Source organism: Schistosoma mansoni, chromosome 2, assembly GCF_000237925.1.
Source record: "Schistosoma mansoni strain Puerto Rico chromosome 2, complete genome".
Classification (NCBI taxonomy): domain Eukaryota; kingdom Metazoa; phylum Platyhelminthes; class Trematoda; order Strigeidida; family Schistosomatidae; genus Schistosoma; species Schistosoma mansoni.
This window is the reverse complement of record NC_031496.1, coordinates 21,138,221-21,159,364: the sequence shown is the minus strand read 5'-3', so window position 1 is coordinate 21,159,364 and position 21,144 is coordinate 21,138,221. Positions and strand designations below refer to the sequence as shown.

The 21,144-nt window shown below is 36.8% G+C and overlaps 2 protein-coding genes across 2 annotated transcripts in view; both read right to left on the bottom strand.

Annotated features, from left to right (window-relative positions):
* Smp_065120 (putative deoxyhypusine synthase) overlaps positions 1–13,222 on the bottom strand; it is a gene marked incomplete at its 3' end in the record, with an annotated part of 21,813 nt that extends 8,591 nt beyond the window's left edge. Inside the window, exon 1 of the mRNA XM_018796059.1 lies at positions 13,179–13,222. Within this exon, the coding sequence (XP_018650309.1) occupies positions 13,179–13,184 (6 nt within the window). The 5' untranslated portion in view covers positions 13,185–13,222. The remainder of the gene's footprint in view (positions 1–13,178) is intronic.
* Positions 3,303–21,144, bottom strand: part of Smp_065110 (putative leucine zipper-ef-hand containing transmembrane protein) — a 37,950-nt gene continuing 20,108 nt past the window's right edge. The window contains exons 11-14 of the mRNA XM_018796058.1: positions 6,554–6,784; positions 5,376–5,570; positions 4,480–4,698; positions 3,303–3,677 (exon numbers count right to left, since the gene is read on the bottom strand). Coding sequence (XP_018650308.1) covers positions 3,504–3,677; positions 4,480–4,698; positions 5,376–5,570; positions 6,554–6,784 — 819 coding nt within the window. The 3' untranslated portion in view covers positions 3,303–3,503. The remainder of the gene's footprint in view (positions 3,678–4,479; positions 4,699–5,375; positions 5,571–6,553; positions 6,785–21,144) is intronic.

Sequence of the window (21,144 nt, the reverse complement as noted above, 5' to 3'; positions counted from 1 at the left end):
TACTACAAATTCATTCGCTGAGATTTTACAAATATATTATTCCTATTTAATGTCTTACATCAACTCGGCGCTCAAATACTGTGAAACTATTCGCTCTAATTTAGACGAGAGTTCTTATATAGGTAGGATACTTGTTATAACGCTAGGGTTTCTTGTTATAACACTAACAATGATCGATAAATTATCTGAAAACACTGGAAATTTGGTGGTTTATTTGGTGTAACAACAGTTCTGACGAAAGAGATTGGATTTCATCATTTGAAATTTGACAAATGAACTATGAATATTCATTTGATTTCGAAAGATATTTGTGTTTTTTGAAGTTTCAGATTTTATACATACCTATACTGAGGATTATGAATAACAATGTTTTGTTTGAAAAAACCGTAATAAAAATGAATTTCACCGACTATTAACCTAAGAGCTGAAATAAATTTTGTATTCACCTGTATCAAGCTCACATTATGCACTATATTAAGACGAAATTCAGAATAATTTGATAGTTAAACCATACTAATTTACCTTGTCTCGGAAAGTTAGCATGGTGAAAAATAACAGATTCAAGAGTCCAGTTTTTCGGTTAGGTTAGGCCTTACAGCTTGTTTATCGTATAGTTCTAAAAAACGCATTATACGGCATCTCTAATTTTCTTTGAATACGTGGGTCCTACAATAACAGCGTCTTCTCTCACAAAGTATAAACGGAAAGATATGAACGAAGGGGACAGTTTTTACAATTATTTCGAAGATTTCATACGTCTATTCACAACTGTTGTATCCGAGGGTTAAATAATTGGTAATTTCAGGGAAATATTTATGGACTGTTGTCATATATTTTCTTATTGTATAACTGTTGAGTAACTAAATTCAGTATACTTACGTTTCTTTTATTACAAGCTTTCATTTGACCTATTAGTTACTATTATACGATTTACTACTTTATTTATTCCCAATCTATTAGTTACAGTCTCTCACAATCACAGTCTCTTGTGTCTTGATCTTGTATAATTGTCATTTTTCATTTTATGGTGTGATGCGTTCTGGTCTTCTTGGATATAAAGCACGGATGTCTGGAAGATATTATTCATATATCAGAGACTAGTTTTGTGTTCTGGACTCGACAAGCAGGGTTAGACGTGAAGCTACTGTATTAAGGACCTATAAGGATTCAGAGTTGATGCAAGGCTGCACGTGCTGATTGACGTGTCATTGGTTTGGCACAGGAACAAAGTAATTTAGGTCCGTATTCTGATAGACGATTTTGTCACAAGATATTTGACAAGAGAATAAGGCATAACAACAATTACTTTCATAATGATGTTAAAGGATTCACCACATATCGTACTACTTGCCTTCGGCACTTTGCAACAAAGAGAAATCTTTCGACAAAATTCTGGGAAAAGTAGTGAGGAACGTTATGAGATAATAAGTATTTACAAGAATTCACAATTCATGAAATTAAGTGTCGAGTAATAAAAAAATGTATGGTCTTTTTTACAATAAGTCGTACGAAAAAAGCTCCCTTTAGTACTCACAAAACATCGGAAGACAAACAGAGAAAGAAAACCTATGCCGAGGTAAATTACATTTGTTATAAATTTTCTAATAAATTCTCCTAAAATATAAACTTTAGGCGACTCCAACAGCATGTTTCGATGCTCTTCAAGTCTGGCTGATGTAAGCAGTCAGACATTTAAAAAGATCTAGTATGAGACCATTGCTCAAAATGAGCTAATAACTTACTGATTCTGAAAGAATTTATGAAGGGAAAAATTGTAGTATAGACCGTAAGATCATCCACATGCTTAACAAGTGTTTCCTTGTAGAGAACAGTTAGATCATGCAAGAAAAAGGTGAAAACAGCACTTTCTGCTACACCAGCTTCGGTTAGTAAACAGGTGAAACTCGAGTTAATTTGATTTGTTTATTTATTCTCTGAAGTGGCTTACACTGAGCTACGAAAATTTAATTTTTCTGTCCATTCAGATATCATAAATATGACATTTCTATTATTAACAATCTACTCGATGCTCGATTTATTTGAAATTATCAAGTCAAACCTTAGTAATGACACCTATAAGTGGAATACCTGTCTACACACATAGTATACAATTTCTTCCAAACAATTAAGAGTACAACCAGTTAATGGATTAGGATTGCTGAATTATGATTACATCACGACTACAATGCATGTATAGTGACAGAAAAATTCAGGAATTTTTACAATATTAATAAGATAGTGTACGTATTTACAACTGTATTTGATTTTTTGTTTACACGTATTAGTTGCATACTTTATGTGTCACGTTCAACAAGTAATTTGCGATACTCGGTAACTATTTACTTACTTGAGCCTGTTTGTTACCTTTCGTGGGGCGTAGGTCGCCAAACAGGGAACCCTAGACGACTTTGTCTCAGGCTCTTCTCCCAAGTTGTTGACAGGTGCCAGTCATAGTCTTGATGCCTGTCTCCAATTTTCAGTGCCATGTGTTGTTTGGTCCGCCTATCTTCCTTGTGACTCGCAGATTTCAAGTCGAGTGCCACCAGGTTGTATATTCTTATACCCACAGATCTTTGAATGACTCTTGAGGTTTCCCGCATTATCTGGACATTCTATGTACCTCCATTAAATGTTGTTTTGATTGTCAGAAGGGACACTAGTTTAGTGACTTTCGAGAACTCTCAGTTTTTACTATGGAGCGTCATGATTTTTCCGTATGAGAACCCTACAACTCGCAGAACTGAGTTAAAATGGAGTAACCGGTTTTCACTCTGGATACGAGATTCTTTTCTACAGTATGGGCTTGCTAATCCTATGTAAAATCATCCTCATTTACCCGGGCTTAAGACTGTCACGTGACGGATCTATTAGTCAATGCAGTGTGATAGATATATCCTACTTCCGTATCTCCTTAAAAGCTGTCAGTTACCAAGTAGCTAGAGTAGTTCTATCTTTGATCTCAAATAATTTGAAGACTTATGTCAACAAGCCAATCTCATAGGCAGCCATCACTGAGCCACATTGTATCATAGAATACCATTCATCGATTAGTTTCTATCAAATCGATCGTGAGACCGAAAATGCATCGATTAAGTTATTAAAATCTCCTCTATAACGGAAACAAACGAAATCTTTACAAAACATTAAAATGGAAAAAAAGTGGTTATATTTTGCACTAAGTAAATAATACTCATGTACATTTGATGTATTTATTATTACCATTACTTTTATTACAAGATTAGTTTGCTATAAACCAATAAAAGTTATTTGAACAAAAGAGGTAAGTTATAGTTGATAGTAACAATGAACAGAACATATCACGAATGATAGCAACGATATATATACGTGTCAACAATATATAATGACTACAGTAAAAAATAGAAGGAAATACGTTAATAAAATATACCCCAACATGTTCAAAATTCACTCTGTGAGTTTAATGACACTACAATAATTTTCAATCTATGCAATTTATCACCTACAACAATGAAAACAACACTCCTCTACTTTGAAGTAACTTGAGAATGATCGACAGATGATTTTAAACGGTTTTTATCAGCTTTCAAATCTTCTGTAGGGATCTCTTCTGCTAAATGTTCATTATCAATCATTTCAAGAACGCGTGCAATTTCTTTGCTGGATAGTTTCACATTCTCTGAACCTAGAAGCTCAATAACCTAAGAAAAATTAGAATATAAAAATATTTTAAAAACCCACGGATTTAAAATGTGGAGATAACAAAGTGAAACGAAAGTAATGCAATGGGCTAAACATAAATCAGCCAAGAAATGACTTACATTTTTGAAAAGTGATACATGCACCATAGGCATGTATATTCATGGATGGGTCAACATACATTCTCGATCCAGTTAGCCAATAAAAGCCTCTTTCTCATTAGTGTAGAGAAACTTGAACAGACACTATAAGCAAATGCAGTCAGCTGTCTAGATAATCAGGATTGTAGCAATTCTTAAGTTACTCTTTCTTGTCTACAGATGCCTTGTGAACCTACATATATGTATGTAGGGACTTTTCCAATTCATTTTCAAAATTATAATACGTAAAATTAAGACCAATCTGTTGAAAACTTATTTTTTCCTGTGAGAATGAAAAAGAATCAACCACATGATCACATTTTGTAAAACATGCACTAAACTTGTTTTTTTACCACCTAGTTTTCTTTTTGTGTTAAAGTCATACTGCTTAATAATAAGTAGCAGATTAAAATACGCCCAACCATTTCGAAATCACGAGTAGAATTAGTTTCAAAGAACTATGTGCTGTTAGTTTATTGTAGTATTCCAGCATATTGATTCGCTCTTACTTGCAATTGTATACCATACTCACACAGCCTGAATGCTATTTTGTTTTCAAAGACTTACCTTCTTCGTTTTCGTCAGTCTTTCAAATATTTATGAGTTAATGGGAAATGTGTAAAAGAGATAGGATTTGAATTATTATTTACCAGAGTACACTTACAGACAATACATGATTCAACTCGATTTTTCCATCACGATCCTCATCTAAAACCTTCAAGATCTTTTCCCAACGTGTATCATCAGGAATGTTTCGAATACGTTTCAATGAAACCAACAAATCATTTATGTCTACCATACGATCGTGATCTGCTTTGATTTGATCCATTATCTTAGACCGTTCCTTTGATTCAGTTGATTTGTTTATATGGCTTTCACAAACCTATTAAATTAATGGACGATAAGAAATTATATGATCACATCAACTTGAACGATAAGTAAAATTGATAAATGAAATAATATATTAACAATTGTGTAATGTGGTGTGAGCAGAATATTTGGTATAAAGACTAATAGTACTAATCAGTAGCCCGAATCAACACAAATAGTATAAGTGGTTTAAAAAATGAACGAAAGCTTGTCAATGGTACAGAAGCCACAGCAATACACAGCGTAGTTACAGGTCAAGTAGTTGGTAGGATATTTGGTGTTTCAACAACAAGATATAACAGAGTAACAACTACAACTCAGTAGTCGCACTAAAAATCTTTTAAAATCACAATATCAAAAGTCTAAACAATTTAATCCACAGTGACTTCATTGGTGATTGATCTAATCAAGTTCATCTTTATGCAGTTACAAGATTTTACAAAAGTATGACCTTATTAGTTAGTTAGGTCGTAAAAACTTGAACAATCAGTAAATCGCTACCAATAATCCTGTTAACAGAGCTAAATTCAACATCAAACACAACTTGATTAGACGACAACAATCCTTAGAAGATTATAAGAGCACATAAACTACGAATAACCTTCATAAATCAATTAACGCGATAAGAAAATCATACAAATAAACTGTACAAATGAAATGAGAGATGGTCAAAAAAGTATCTATTCTTACTTCAATATCTTTTAACAGTTGGGTACGTTTATCGTTTAGTTTATCTACCATAGTATCCATTTCTTTAATTAAATTCTCCACACGAGATTCTAGATGTAATGCAGCTTTTGATTTTCGTTTGTCTGTCACTTCCTCAGAAGCCAGTAATTCAGCTTGACGTTTTTGTTGTAATTTTGCAGTTTTCGCAACTTGCTCCTATTAAATAAAAACATACAAAGTATAAACCCGGTAAATACATCTAATAACAGCAAACAAATCACTACCACAATCTTATGATGTTACTTAGCATGAATGTTGATAAATAAGAGATGGATATTTATCCCTTACACAACTAGTAATCTAATTATTTGATAGTTCACACTTATATTGCTTTGTGTAGGCGAGACCTTAATTTATAGACGAAACAATGAAATTTAAGATAGGAGGTCTTGAAATTTGGCGCGAAATGCAATCACCCATAAATAGGTGTGAGGATAAACTCCACTCTCGTTCGCAATTTTGACCTTGAACCTGATGACCAGTCAGAATAAAGAGGGGATCATTATCTACACTGCCGTAATCCATGATGCAGGGCATGTTTCAATATATGTCATTTTTGTTGTCTTACATGAAAAAGGTAATATTTTCTACGACAAAAATACATCCACTCATGTTATGGACGTGTCAAATGTAAGCCAGTTAGTCAAGATAGAAGAAAAATTACAACACAGCATAAGACATACCTCCAATTAGTTTTATAATAGAAATTATTCCAAAATATTTGCAATTGACTGACTAAATAAACGAGAACATAACCTCAATTACTGGCTACGATATAGTTAGATGACTTGAAAACGTGGAGTTTATCCCCATCCACTTTCAATTCTAATACTAATTCCTCACACTAATGTATAACCCACTTTTGAGCCTAGTAAAGACGTGAGTTTTCTCAAGATCACTTTGGCATCGCTCAAAGGTCCTCCATTAAATACAGTCTCACCTATACTGCTTATTCGGTGCCCAGAATAGTATGAAAACATCACCAAGACACCTTGAGATCCGTTGAAGGGATTACTAAAGAAATTTACCAACAACGAAGTAGTAATGAGATGTTTCAGTGCATTCACATCTACTTATATACTTGAATGAAATTATCTTGACCACAGACAAGCTTTTAAGAAAACCAATATGAATTTTACCTTCAATCCATCGATTGTTTCACTATCTAAGTGAGGTGTGGACTCAGCAATAGCCGAATGAATTTCAGCCAAATCCCCTGCAGATATCTCAGTTACCTCTTCAGTATCTGATGTTTTTGGTTTTTCAGGCTTCATAGATAAACTATCTATGTGCGAATCATCTTTTGATTTTCCATCAAATGCTGTTTGTACTGCATGGATAGGTGGTATATTTTGAACATGTTTACGAATCTATTTGAAAATATAAATAACAATAAAAGAATGCTAATGATTAATGTAAAGGACATTAAATGTATTTAATGTTTTACGTGCTATCTATTTCTTATATAGTGAACAGTGAATAGTATGCAATTTTTCCAAGGACAATAACAAAGTATGAATAAACGACATAAAAGTAATGAATGTCTAGGTTGGTTTTCATTCAAAACGCTATGCTATGTGATGTATGTTTGAAACTAATGTTTTAAGTTGATGAAGGACAATTGGACAATCAAGATATGTGGGAATTTAGAGCAGACGAATCTACACTAAGCCAATTGCTTTAGTTTAATTTCTCGGTTTATAATAATGTACTATAATATATTCGTTATAAACAATGAGATATAAACCGCAACAAATTTATTACTGAATTCAAAAGAAAATAATAATTCAGGAAGTAACAAAAATTTACAGCTAAAGAGTGAAATAACCACTTCTGACGAGTTGATTAACATTTATCAGCTTATATTGACGAGATAAGAAGTTAAGAAAAGCTTGTTACTTTTCAATTAAAGTGCTTTGAATTCCATACTCAACTGACATTTTAGACTAGAATATATTTTAAAACACCCAAACAGTACAAGAAATATAGAAATTATAGATAATTTTCTTGTGTTCGACTACTTCGGGGCATTGCCCGTGTGTTTGCACCATCAAATGAACAATGTTGAGGTTAGATCCAAGGTTTCAGTAATGTTGGGAAATTATTCGATTGCGTGCGTGCCCAGTTAGTATATAAGTAAATGCCCTGTATATATATATATATGGACGTTTTAAGACCGCCAATTGAAGAGCAGTGTTTTATCGATCAGAGCAATGATACACGAAAGCCCTATGAGCAGTCTTGAATACTTATCAGTCCTGCTATCTGCCTAGCCCAACCAGTTAAGTCCAGAACACCAATAACAGTCTCTACAATATGAATCATTATTCTCAAACATACTGGTTTTATATACCAATCAAACACACCACATCGTACAATAAAATAGAAAGTAACATTTGTACAAGATTTAGCCAAAAGTGGCTGTGAATAAGGGGAGCAGTAATCAATAGACTGGGGATAACTCAAGAATGGTAAATTGTATAATAATAGTTCATAGGTCAAAATAAAGCTTATGATTAGAGGAACAAGAATATGAATAGTTTAGCTACTTAACAATTATACAATAGGAATGATACATATCACATTGGTCCATAAATAGCCCTCAGAATTACCCTTCATAATTCTCCACGGGATAAAAACAGATAGGGTAGTGGATTTCCGTTGATCGGGACATAGATTACATACATCCAACCACCACTCTGTTATGCTGTTACTACTTCTAATACTTTCAGATTTGTCGCCATAGTTAGATCTCACTGTGCTGATATGGTGTAAGGTATCAATCTCTACTGATGGAGGAGAATGAAACAGGAAAGCCTGAACCACTGTGATAGATTTTATGTCAAATTACCTAATCTTCGAATATTTCTGCAACAACCAGATTACGGCAGTAAACTTGGTGTAGATTCAGTGTTTATTTTCAGAATATATGATTATTAACTCCGATTACATCGCTTAAAAGTTTATTAAGACAGCGAGATAGAATGATATTCAGTTACTAATCTTCAGATAGGTATGTGAGCATTCTAAAACATTCTTAAAGTTTTTAGGATTAAGACGTTTTACATCATTAAGCGTTAAGTTCCAGTCACTAGTAATAATAATTAATGAGAATTATTGATTTACCTCAGGTTGTATCTCCGTATTTTCGGACATAAAAGCAGCTGAATCAGTTAAAACAGGTGTGACTTTGTCAAGTTCTACATCAAGAGAAAATCATAAGATTTCAGTTAGATAAGAATAAATCTAAAACAGGAATAACTTATCTCCAAATTACATGGAAAAAATGACCACTAGCGCGGCTTAGGTCAACAATCGGTATTTTGGCGGATTAGTGATCCGTCTAGATCTGATCATAATGAAAAACCTTAAAACTAACTTGAACCTATTAAAAACTGCAGTTCAGATGAATATTTCTCATTATGGAAGATTGAGAGATCCTATTACACTATAGCACATCACTACAAACTCCGCTTGTAGCCCCTCCAGGGGTCTACTGCCGGTCCCAAGCCCGGATAAGGGAGGAGGGTTGGGTATGGGGGTTAGCGACCCCCTCCTGTAGAAAACTAACTCGCTAAAAAATCTCTAACCAGAAAAATAATTCAAACCATTTAAAATCTGCCCTGGGAGTAAGGTCTTCATTTAGAAGAGTTATGACACCTTAAGGTGACAGCCGGGTTCCTTCGGAAGTCACGAGGCCAATGCCCCTTCTGACAACCAGAACAACAATTTTTATAGGTACATGGAATGCTCGTATAATAGGGGAGACCGAGAGAACCTTCCGATCATGAAGAAAAAAATGCCCCACAGGCACAAGAAGTTGCATTGATGCTTTCCAAACACGCACATAACGCACTTACAGGATGGGAATCTCATGGACCAAGGACCATCAAAGCCTCCTTCAAAACAAAGAAAGAGGGCATTACAATGAATGTCATCCAGTGTCATGCGCCTACCAACGACTGCAGTCGATCGTCGAGAAGTGCCCAACAAAGAACCTGACCATTCTGATGGGAGATTTAAATGCCAAGGTGGAATGGACAACACCGGATATGAAGACATCATGGGACGACATGGACTGGGAGAAAGAAACCAAAGTGATGAGAGATTTGCAAACCTATGTGACTTCAATAAACTGGTCATAGGTGGCACTATATTCAACTTTCGGTCTCGTCCTTTTCAGTTGCGACTGTTATTATTTAGTTCACCTTGAGAATGAAGCAATTAAAATACGATTTTCCTTTATTCGAGTACATACATTTAAAGAATATTTTGATTGTAATTTGACATTTCAATCTCCATCGTCTATGTAGACAATAAGTGTAAAATGGCAGATGAATAGAACTAGTTATAACGTTTTGATCATTTATATCTTTCCTACTCGACATTACAACCATATTGATCAGTGTACAGTGAGATAAAGGAAATGATTCCAAGAAACTTTAACACCATTCAAAGTGTAACAAAGAAACCGAACTGTTCAACATACCAGTTTTCTTTGTAAGTTCTATAACGGCTGTTTGATTGTTAACATTTATTTATTTGAACACATGATCAGTGGTAGAAGGGGGGCACCAATAACAATGAGGCTAGTAGCAGTTATCATTGATTTGTGTGAGGGTTGTGATAGTGACCGGGTGCTCAAAACGAAGCAGGTGAGTTACCATGATTCTGGATGTATCAGATACATTTATCTCCGATACGTTATAGTTATTCTTCGATGACATTTAAAAATCTCCAATCCATTGGTAGGACGAATCCCCAGTCAGTCAATTATATGCAACATAAAGTCTGGTATATACGTGAGTCGGTTTAAGTAGCAACGTCAAACTAGCACAGAGATAAGACATTGTCAAAAAGAATCCTCGAGTAGTAGCTGAGAATGAGGACAGATCGTTCACCCTCACCGGTTTATAGCCACCGCCAGGGATGCCCTATCCACTACCTTCTCGTGGCAAGGGTGGTGTTTACGGATGTAATGGAACAAAAAGCGAACGTGCTTTGCAGATTGGAGGATACAAAGAATCCACTTCAGGCGAGGGCGAAAAACCCTGATTCCAAAGAGATGGTGCAAATGGCCTCAAGGATAATTGTTATTTATCAAAGTGCTTTTACCTTAGTTTGCTTCACTTTTCTATTGCGTTTAGTTTTTATTCCGTTGACTCTCATTTTTCAACTGGATTGCCAGCTCATCAATGACGGAAGTTATGTCCTTTCTGAATAAACTCAAGTCACTAACTGTCCGAAATTCCGAATGCTACCACCGAATAGGAAATCTAAATCAGCTCTATTGAAGCCATGTGCACCATTCGAAATGTCTTCCTCCAACTTTAGCACACTGATGAAGTTCGGTTAGTAGATAGGTCTGGTTGAGTTTTTGGAAAGTCTTGATATCAACGTTTTTAATATCGCTGAGGCCTGTATGACTATTGTTAATGAAGTACTGCAAATCCCCTTCCACTTGTCAACTCAAAAAAAACCTGTTTCAAGTTCATTTGACAGCAGACTGCCTTTTCGTGGCAGGGGTGGTGCTTACGAGATTGAGAGGACGAAAAGCACATGTCCTGCGCTTTAACCGGGTTGGTGAACACGGAAAATCCACCTAGGGGAGTTGGAAAACCCTGATTCAAAACCAATGATGCATATGGGTTCCAGTACCCTGAAGGAACAAATGACTTATGAACCAATTGTTGGTCACCGGCTATCATGGGACTGCATCTCCTTACGATGCTCCACTGCCTTGTGGACTAGACCTTTAGGTCAAAGGCTCTGGGTGTGGCCCCCTAAGAAAACCACCTGCTTCAGTCTGGACACCTGGGCAGTATCACAGCCCTCACACAAATCGAATGAGATTTGTGAGGCGCATATTTATCTGATGCCCTTTGTACCAATATTCATGTGTTTAAATAAATAAATAAAATTCTCTAAACTCTAATCTTTCCGATTACTGCTTATACTCTTACTACTTCTACTACTATGGGGTTTGAATCGACAACTGCATCTCTGTGCTAATGTGGTATGGCAACTCGAACTGGTGTACGTACGTACGAAGTTCTACGTTGTGACTGACTGAGAAGTGACGCAAGTAGGTGAGCGGGAAACGAGCTTCCTGAATTCGTGCTAAGATTTCGTCAGATACCGACCATACAGAGTTGATGAGACTTTTCAGATAAGTGCTCAAAACACTCCTATCTGAGATCAGTTCTGAAACGTTTTATATTTAGAGGGAGAGAAGAACATTCTGAACATCCTTATATTATTGATCAAAGAAGTCAGAAAACTATAATTGTTTTAGCTCCATATTAGATTACACCATTGCCATAATCGATAAGCGAATAACTTAGTGGGAGACAGATCCCGCAAAATTTAAAAGAATGTTTAATCTTGGAGGACATTTATGATTGAGGTAAATAAAGACAGAGAGTGGACAACCCTGGAGAACGTCACTTGAGCTCGATAGTTCGCATTAGCTCTGACTCGACGAGTGGCGTTCAAAAAGACAGTCTTTACAATGTCCATGGTGTTATTTAATGACAAAATTTGCCACAAAACTTGTCAGTTAACAGGGTCAAATTCTAACTTTACGTCAAGAAGTGCCGGTAGTCGTTTGCTGGTGAGCACACTCAACTCCGAAAACCTGACGAAGAGTGACTACCTGGTCTACAGACCAATATCCAGGCTCTAAACCAGTCTGGTTTCTCCCCGTTATGATTTTTTGAGCCCTAGTTAAGCTAGTATTTTAGTTATGACATTAGTCAAACCGAAACACTTTTTGTTATCGTATGACGATTTGTTTTTTTTTCTTGTAAGCTAGGAAGATCGGTATCCGAGTCCGGTCGAATAGGCTTATATCCGGTACACAAACTCGAGATGATGTCAGTTAAGCAGCCAGAACTGAATCATCTTTAAAGATTGTTAGTGTTAACCTATCAGCGTTTGCCACCTTCCCTTTCTTTATATTAACGATAGCCTTTTTGATCTCATCAACAGTTGGAATACTTACGTTAATTTCCCGTCTACGAGGATGAGGAACTCAAGGAAAGTTAGGTTACTTCCTAGTGTTCTATACTAACCTCCTAGATGAGGAAGATAACGATTCCTTCATCTTCTGAGATGGTTTCACTAACAGCTGTTTTTTTTTAATGCCAGATTCCTTGGTGAGGCAGAATGCTTATCTGTCCTACATGTCATTCAGCACACTTGATGTTCTGCAGGACTTAGTAATGTTTGTGACAGTGAACTAAAATGTATGGACTAATTTAACAAATGCTTTTTGCAACCATTAGGAAACCCACTCCATATGGTTTTAGAGCATCCTTGAGTTACAGCTGATCTCGGTGATTAAGACTCCTAATGCCAACTCTTAAAATCCAATTACGAAACCCAGCTATTACTCACAAATGATCGTTTTCTCTATTGACCTTTCTTCGTGCACTATAGAAAACAATTAGTTAAGTAGGTGTTAATTAATCATTTCGAAACTGTCTATTCCCCAGAATTTATTGCGCTTTATTAACCCTCATCTAAATGAAAAATGTTTGGGTAGATAAGTAGTCCAAGTTTGCAAGTAGATTATATTTTTGCCGAACTTAATATAATACTTGGATTTGAGAATCGTCCTGTGGTTAGACGCGTAACTACTTAGTATGTATTGAGTATCACATCAGTATAACCTGTATAGCAAATGATTCCGTCAAGTGAAAAATTTGGACTTCCTGAGTGAAATGGTAACGTCGGTACTTCGGAATGCAATATTAGACATACCTCCATCCTCAAGGTAGCCACAACACCTGATATGCGTGGTCCGGTAACGCTTTATTAGCATCGTCCGTCGTTGAACGTTGCTGAGCACTTGAAGGTCAAACTGTCATAAGACAATTAGTGTGTCAACTCGATAGTTTGTAAGCCTTTCCAGAAGCGGCCGGATCAAGATAAATGAAAAATTTATTTGAGTATAGCCTCCGTTCTTTAAGTAACGAAAATGATCCCATCTCAGTGGTGCGAAATCTCGAGCGCCACTTAAAAGGATAGTTATACTTTTCCTCTCTGAGTGAAATTTAGGGTTTTGATCGTTTATCAAGCATCTATAGATGCTTGTCTATAAACCACTGTTTCTCACTTTAACTAATGCTACTTCAGCTGAAGTAGTACCAGGAGTATCATATTCTTTTCCGAAAGTAATTCGGCACCTGTACGTTTTTGAGTACATTGTGCCTTTTGGTCTACTATACTTTTGGACCTAACTGTTTGCAGTTTCACTTTCTTCTGGTTATTAGCTTTCTTCTCAATGTTTTCTCGTGTACAAATAATTTGAAAACCTCTGGTTGATGACAGGACAGTGGCGAAAAGAAACAATGCCCGGGTTGTCGACCCCCTTATGGGAATGAGCATAGAGTGCGATGAATGCAATGGATTGTACCCAGAAGTATGCACAAATCTGACGCCAGCGTGTTCCAAGAGGTTTATGAAAAAGAACACGTAGTTGTGTCAGCAGTGTTGTTGAAATGCAAACAGCTTACTATCTGAAACTATTGCAGTGGTAAGTGATCCTAGAAGATACATTGTAGCGGTAAATAAATACCCGACATCAATATTTCTGTAAGTGTTCGACATTGGATGCTGGTCACATTAGTTTTAAGGGACTCATTTAGCTGAAGGCCCTCGATCATGCATCCGCACCTGATCACGGTTTGGAACGACGTACTCAACGTCTCCTCAGATCACTAGCCAGATTAGATCGGCCACTCCTCGATATATTGATAACCCATCAAATATATCTTCCAGCCTCCTCGCTTCTGACTTTTGATTTCACTGGGTGGGCGCGATTCAATTATGGAAGGTGTTACTGGTAAAGTGTTGTCAAACTACAATACCTGTGGTATCTTCAATATTAACAAGCGTGTTGCGGTAAATAAACCCGCAAAATGAATAGTTCTGTAAATCTTCGATACTTGATGCTGACCTTATTAGTTTTACTGGACACATCTAGTTGAAGGAGCTCGGTCACGCATCCGCACCAGATCATGACTGAGTACGCTATGTTACGTACCCCTCGCTACAACTAGCCAGCTTAGTTCAAACGCTTCCTGATATACTGATAGCCTTACAAATATATCTTCGAGCTCCTTAGTTTCTGACTTCTAGTTTAACTGGGTTGGAACACCTTAATTAAAGTTTTACGTGTGAAGGTGTTGTCAAACTTCGAAAACCTGCTGCATTTTAAGTGTATTCGAGATATATTAACTGGTACTTGCTCCCTCGATGCACAAATTAGTATGAAATCATCCACGATAAGCTCAGGATTAATTGACTTGCATGAACCAAAGGAGGAAAAACAGACTTTAGAGATGTTTGTTAAAATTAAAAGCTCACTAATGTACTATTTTTATCATGAAAATACCAACTACATTGAGAATGATGCTTGGAAGGAATGTCATTTGGTATATAATGAGATCGATTGTCAAAGATAGATTTCAGTTGTTTGAACTAATCATGACCAAATCAAGGTCTCTGCTTTAACATTGAAATTCGCAAGAAATCTCAATAAAATATTATACTTGTGAACACCTGCTTCTCTGTTATACAAAGGGTTACGAAGTATATATCAGTCAAGGAAACAAGAATTGTGTCCAGTTTCATGTGCATGTTCATTGCATTATTTGACTAACCTTTTTTACATTTACAGCAGATTCTCGCCAAACTCGTGAAGTTGGTCCTGTTTACTAACTAAACGAAAACAAGTATGATGTTCTCACACAACTTCACTAGACACTCAGAGTCTGCACACTCAGCAGGAATTTTATATTCATATCGTTGTAAATATTTATTAATACAGTGTAATAAGTCTTACGTGTATTTGATTATTCCTTTGTGTGCACAATTTCACCAGCTCAGTGGTTGATTTTCTCACATGATCTGGCCTCATATGATGATGGCACTCGGTCTTTTTTAACCCTGACGACGGGGATCCAGTAGCCTGCATAATTTTCGGGGAACACGGTTGCATGTATAGAGTCAGCCCAAATGTGCTCTTCAGAAGTACCGATTACCATATTGTTAATTGTCACATTACTATGAGTCAGTGTAGACAATGATGTGACTTCCACGTAAGATCTTATAGATCAGGTAATCACATCATTATAAATCTACAATTTCGGGATGAGGTCTATTATTGGAGTAGTACTAACACTGAATGAGACCATAATTCTACCGATCCTAGCAAACGTTTACGACAATAAAGCAAAGACCAACATACTAGAAACAGGTGGTAAAAAGGGTGAGGATGTGATAATACTAGCCTCGACATGCAAAAATTTAAACACCGAATAGTAAGCTCAGTCAAAACATTAGCTAACTATTAAGTCGGATAAAACTCAAAAAGAAAATTGATCTACCGAACATTGGGCTTAGAATAGATTTTTTGGATGAAAAATGTTACTTTTGCTGCATGAGGACATAGCAAAAGTTTGAATGGTGCAAATCATGTTAGAAGTAAACTTATTACTCGTAAAATGTATTACATCGGAATCAGACGCCTGCTTTCAAGATATAAATGCTGGCGATCGTCTTTCTTTCTTAGACCACACACCCAACTCACCACCGCAATCTAGACTAAGGAAACGACATCAGTCATCTACGTATGCTTCATTTAAAATAGATTTATGCCTTAGATCTAAATAAGGCAACTACCAATCTGGATTTTTGCCGTGTGGTCACACATGACTCAGATCTAATATGTCGAGGTAAGTGTATATCTCTTGGTCCCCATAACCATTATGGGTTTAATTTAAAAGAGCGATCGTTGGACAAGGAGCTCCATCTTTATCGGCAAAACTGAGCTAAGACGTACTACTAGCAACAGCTTTGGAACCACAAACGGTTGTATGTGTCAGCTGCACAGATCAATCTACAATAAGTGGACTAGGAAGTCCACCCCCAACTTGATATGAACGCTCAATGGCATTTCTTACTGCACAGGATCCTATGTATTACGGAACGGTCTGTCCAGAAAGCAGTCCCCGTAAGTTGCAAAGAACCTACAGTCACCAAGAATCGCACCCTTTGATTGGTAAGACGCGAAAGGCGCTACTGGGCAGAATATAAACGAACTGGCAACAACAGCACATGTAGGTAGTGCAAACAAACAAGGAACCAATGCACGAAGGCAGTGAGAGAAGACAGACTTTAGTGTTAGATAAAGCCAGTCAATAAATTCTTCGCAAATCTGGAAAGCTCATTCCGTCATGCAGCCTTTATTTGACAAGCCAAACCGGAGTTCCCCAGTTTTTGAGTCATAATGGCCCGACTGACAGAAACGGTGACTCGGAACATTATTTTCAGACATCTCAACCTTTCCATGTTAACTACATCGACGAGAGCTCGACCTGCATCTCAAATGGACAACTAGGAGTGAACCTGAGCTCCCACTTGATGTATCAGAAACTGCGGCACCCAAGCAAGGACACTTCTCCTGGTTCAGATATGGTCCATTCTGCTATACTGGGGAAGCAACTTCAATCTTGGCAACACCGTTTAGCGTTGTGTCCTCAAATTCCCTAAGCCGAGACACATTACTAGAAAGTTGGAAGCTGATTTTCATTGCACCAATTTTCAAAAAGGATCGATCTGTAACACTCCTCTCATTACCTAAAATGTCATGGAGTCCCCGATATGCGACATCGCACTTGACTGCTTACTATCCACAAACTTCTTTGCTCCCAGAAAACACGGTTTTAAAAATGGTCATTCCTGTGTAACCAACCTGCTGACCTCAGTAGACAGATGGAGAGCCATCCTTGATAGCAAGGAGGAAGGTTGATGTCATATACCCTGACTTCTCATGAGCTTCTGACGTGGTCAGTCATACATGTCTTATCGGTAAGCTCAAACGATTAGATATCAAATCACCTTGAAGATACGACTGGTTATCTAATTTTACAACTAGCTACCAGTAACACCTATATTCGAATCGTTTCCCATCCAGTTGAAATCAGAAGTCAGAGGCGAAGAGGTAGGAAAGATATATTTGATGCGTTATCAATATATCGAGAAGCGTTTACTCTAATCTGGCTAGTGAACGTAGTAGCTGTGTCCCACGCTGGGTCGAAACGTGATCTGGTGCGGATGTATGACCGAAAGCTTTCAGTTAAATAAGTACACTTAAAACGACGTGGTCAGCATCCAATATCGAACACGTAATGAGCTATTGATTTTCGGGAATTATTTACAGCTACAGATCACTCCTCCCCTAGTGAGGTAGTGATGCCCCTAAGACGTGGCCAGCCAGAAGTTTAAACCCAACGAGTTTGTCGTTGGTAAACACTCTTCTGATAGCTTACTATGTTTAGCAGCGTCTGGTGGTCTTTCCTTATACTAAAGGGACCAAAAGGTACAACATAGTAATAAGGAAACAAAGTACAATGAAAATTACGGTTACTTGTGAACTTCGTCGTTCAATCGTCTTACGATAGTTTGACCTTAACATGGTCAGCAGAGACTAACTCTTCTGAAAAATGCACCATCTCCGAAAAATATCACAGATCCACGTTCATTAGTGGATGCTCTTCGATACTATTCCCGTTTCATATCTAATTTTTTCTTGTTGTTTATTTCAGATCATGACATCCAATTCATTCAAACGGTATGAGAACGTGAGTCATGCCCACGAAATCTACTAAAGTTTCTTCAAAGTGGTTCTCTTCTTCAAAATTACTCTTCCTGTGTGCATTCTGTAATAATTACTCATGCAGTTTTGGAGCGAGAAGGTAGAACATTGACCTGTGCTTAACGCAAGCTTACTGTTACTGAACGAGATTATTCGCAGACGCAGTGAGACGCATTAGTTGTGTTTCTGAGTTGTTAAAAGACTCCATAAATATTTATTTGGATGTAAATTCACCAGTTGATCTTTCATCCTGAAAACTCCTTGGCAAGTCCCTCAGCTGCTATGGTTCAATGATGGAGTATTGCTTTGAGTGCCTATGACTATACGGTTCAGCACAGGAGTGCCAAACAACCTCAGCATGTTGATGAAAAATCTTGAAAGTCATCGAAAGATAAACCTCTCGATATTGCAGACTGTTTATTAGTGCAACCTCTTCCGGTAAGCCGTCCATATCTCATTAGGGAAACCCGTAGGTACTTTGAATATATATCCACAGCTATACGGATGAAAGGATTCCCCATTCGTCTATGAGGCGTTGGGAGTCTGTAAAAGTTATGTCTTATTGTGAAAATGATCTGTGACCTGGATGAACGTTACAGCCACATATTTGTTTGAGATACAACATCCTACATGTGGGACGATGCTTGAAGAAAAAACTCAACCTGGAATTTTGCACATCTATTTACATGGTCTTTCACTTCTAGTAAAAATCATTCAGTTCGATAAAAGTCTGTCATCAATGGTCATTTGATAATTAATACTTAGTTGAGTAAATTTGAATGTGCTTCAATTCTCCCGTTGTCTCCATCCAGGGAAATTTATATACAAATTGATCGTGTCACTTCAGCTGGCGAACAGAGAAGAAGATGGAAACTGTCTAATTCATCAAATTCCAGTCGCACTAACAGAAATTTTAGCTTAGTGCACAAATACATCAGCACTATATGGATCACAGAAAATTCAATCGCCCAATGGAGTTATTAAGAACAACACATACATAACACAATTAATACTGACTAGGTTTACAGGCTGAAAATGAAGCTTGCACAAACCATACAAATTCACGAACATCTATCCACATTCAAAAGTTAATACAACATCAATAAGCTCATAAAACAAAGTAATATTTCGTCAGCTAATTACCATTTATGTGGTTTGTTATTCAACAGTAAACATATTATTACTGTCACTTCTCAACTTTTCACTACAAATTAGTGGACCATCACATATTAAGTATGAATAAATCATTTAACGTCTCATAACATACAAATAAGTGACAATCGAAATTGTAATAAACAGACCATAATAAATACAGTGACTGATTAATGTGAATATTATTTTCGAATACCTGACTTAATACTAAATTGTCAATTCATGATAAACTGTGATAAATTTGTCAAGATATTTCTGAATTTGACAGAAAATACTCCTATTTTTGTTCACTAGAAATCAGTCATCCAAATGAGATGATAACTACAAGATACATTGCACTGCATTGCATGTCCTTCATGGAGATAAATGTAAACGTCCTAAATCTTCAGATGAACATACACAATGGCTCAAGCACTTTATTCAGTAATCATAAAGCCTAACAGTTATAAACGGTAGGATACTTGTTATGACGCTGGAGTTTCTTGTTATAACAGTCGTTTTACTTTTAACAAGTATGTGGGACGTTAATTTACCTTAGACGGATATCTACACTAGATCCCCACCCATTGTCTACTCTACAGGACATCAACACAACTAAGATCAAGGACACGAGATTAGCCTGACTACAACGTCAACATATTTCCACACCAAAATCCCACTCAATCCAAAACAAGGAACAATCAATAACAGTCAGTACATAATAAGGATAGGGGGAACATATATGACACATAAAACACCTGTCACACTATCTACATGTCTGACTCATCAAGACGACCAATCATTATCGTTCTCGCCCACACATCACCTCCCTCGCGAAGTTTGATCGTATGATTTCACTCTAAGGTCTATTCTAAAAAAATTCGTTTGTTTCCGTTCCCTGAATGACCTTCGTCTAACTTCTGATTTCAGACCATTTTTTTCTCATTTCAACTTGTGGTGGTAGTGGTGGAATATTAAATGTATCACATAGTACTTCCATTGGTAATGGTTTGAGTTTAGATGGCTCATAAACATTTTCTCTATCTCGCGGTTGATTTATGTGTCTAATAATTAGTGTATTTTCGATTTTTTCCATCTCGCAGTTGATTTATGTGTCTAATAATGATTGTATTTCCGACCATCACTTCATACAATACCGTTCCACGTCGTTTTTTTTATACACCCAAATATCCATTTCGGCTTACCAGGCCGGAAATCACGTGCATAGACTAAGTTACCTGCTTTGAATTCTCGAATCTTCGGTCAATTCCCTTTCTTATTTTTTGTAGTCCTCTCATTCTGTCTTTCGGTTTCAAAACATCAAAAAAATATTCTAATTGGTCGGCCAAACATGACTTCGGCTGGTGATTTCCCGTCTTGACAGCTTGGACTCGGTATAATTCTACAAGAAATTAGAAATTGTTGCAGAGCCTCTTTTACATTGCCTTCCCCTCCCATACTCGGTGTAATTCTATAAGAAACTAGAAATTGTTGCAGAGCCTCTTCTACATTGCCTTCTCCCATCTTTAAGAGAGCTCGCTTAAGAATATCAACAAATTTCTCTGCTTGCCCATTTGACTGAGGGTGATACGGTGGAGTACTAATGTGTTCGATTCCATTTTGTTTACAGAACTCCGCTTGCATACGTCACATAGTCGTCCTGTGCTTTCTTTACAAGCTTGAGACACTGGTATCTAGTATGAAAAATTGACGACCGTTCTCCAAATATACGTGTCAGGCACTGAACTGTTTCTTTGAAGGTTATGTCGGTTGGCTTCTTTGGGAGAATAAAATTACAGAATTTTTCATGTTCGGACACTCCGAGCTTTCGTAATAATAATCTCAGTTTTGAACCTTCGTCCCACTCTTTACAGTCGTTAATAAACAAATCCTCAGGCGTTTAAACCACGCCTCAAAAGTAACTCCGCTTTCTGG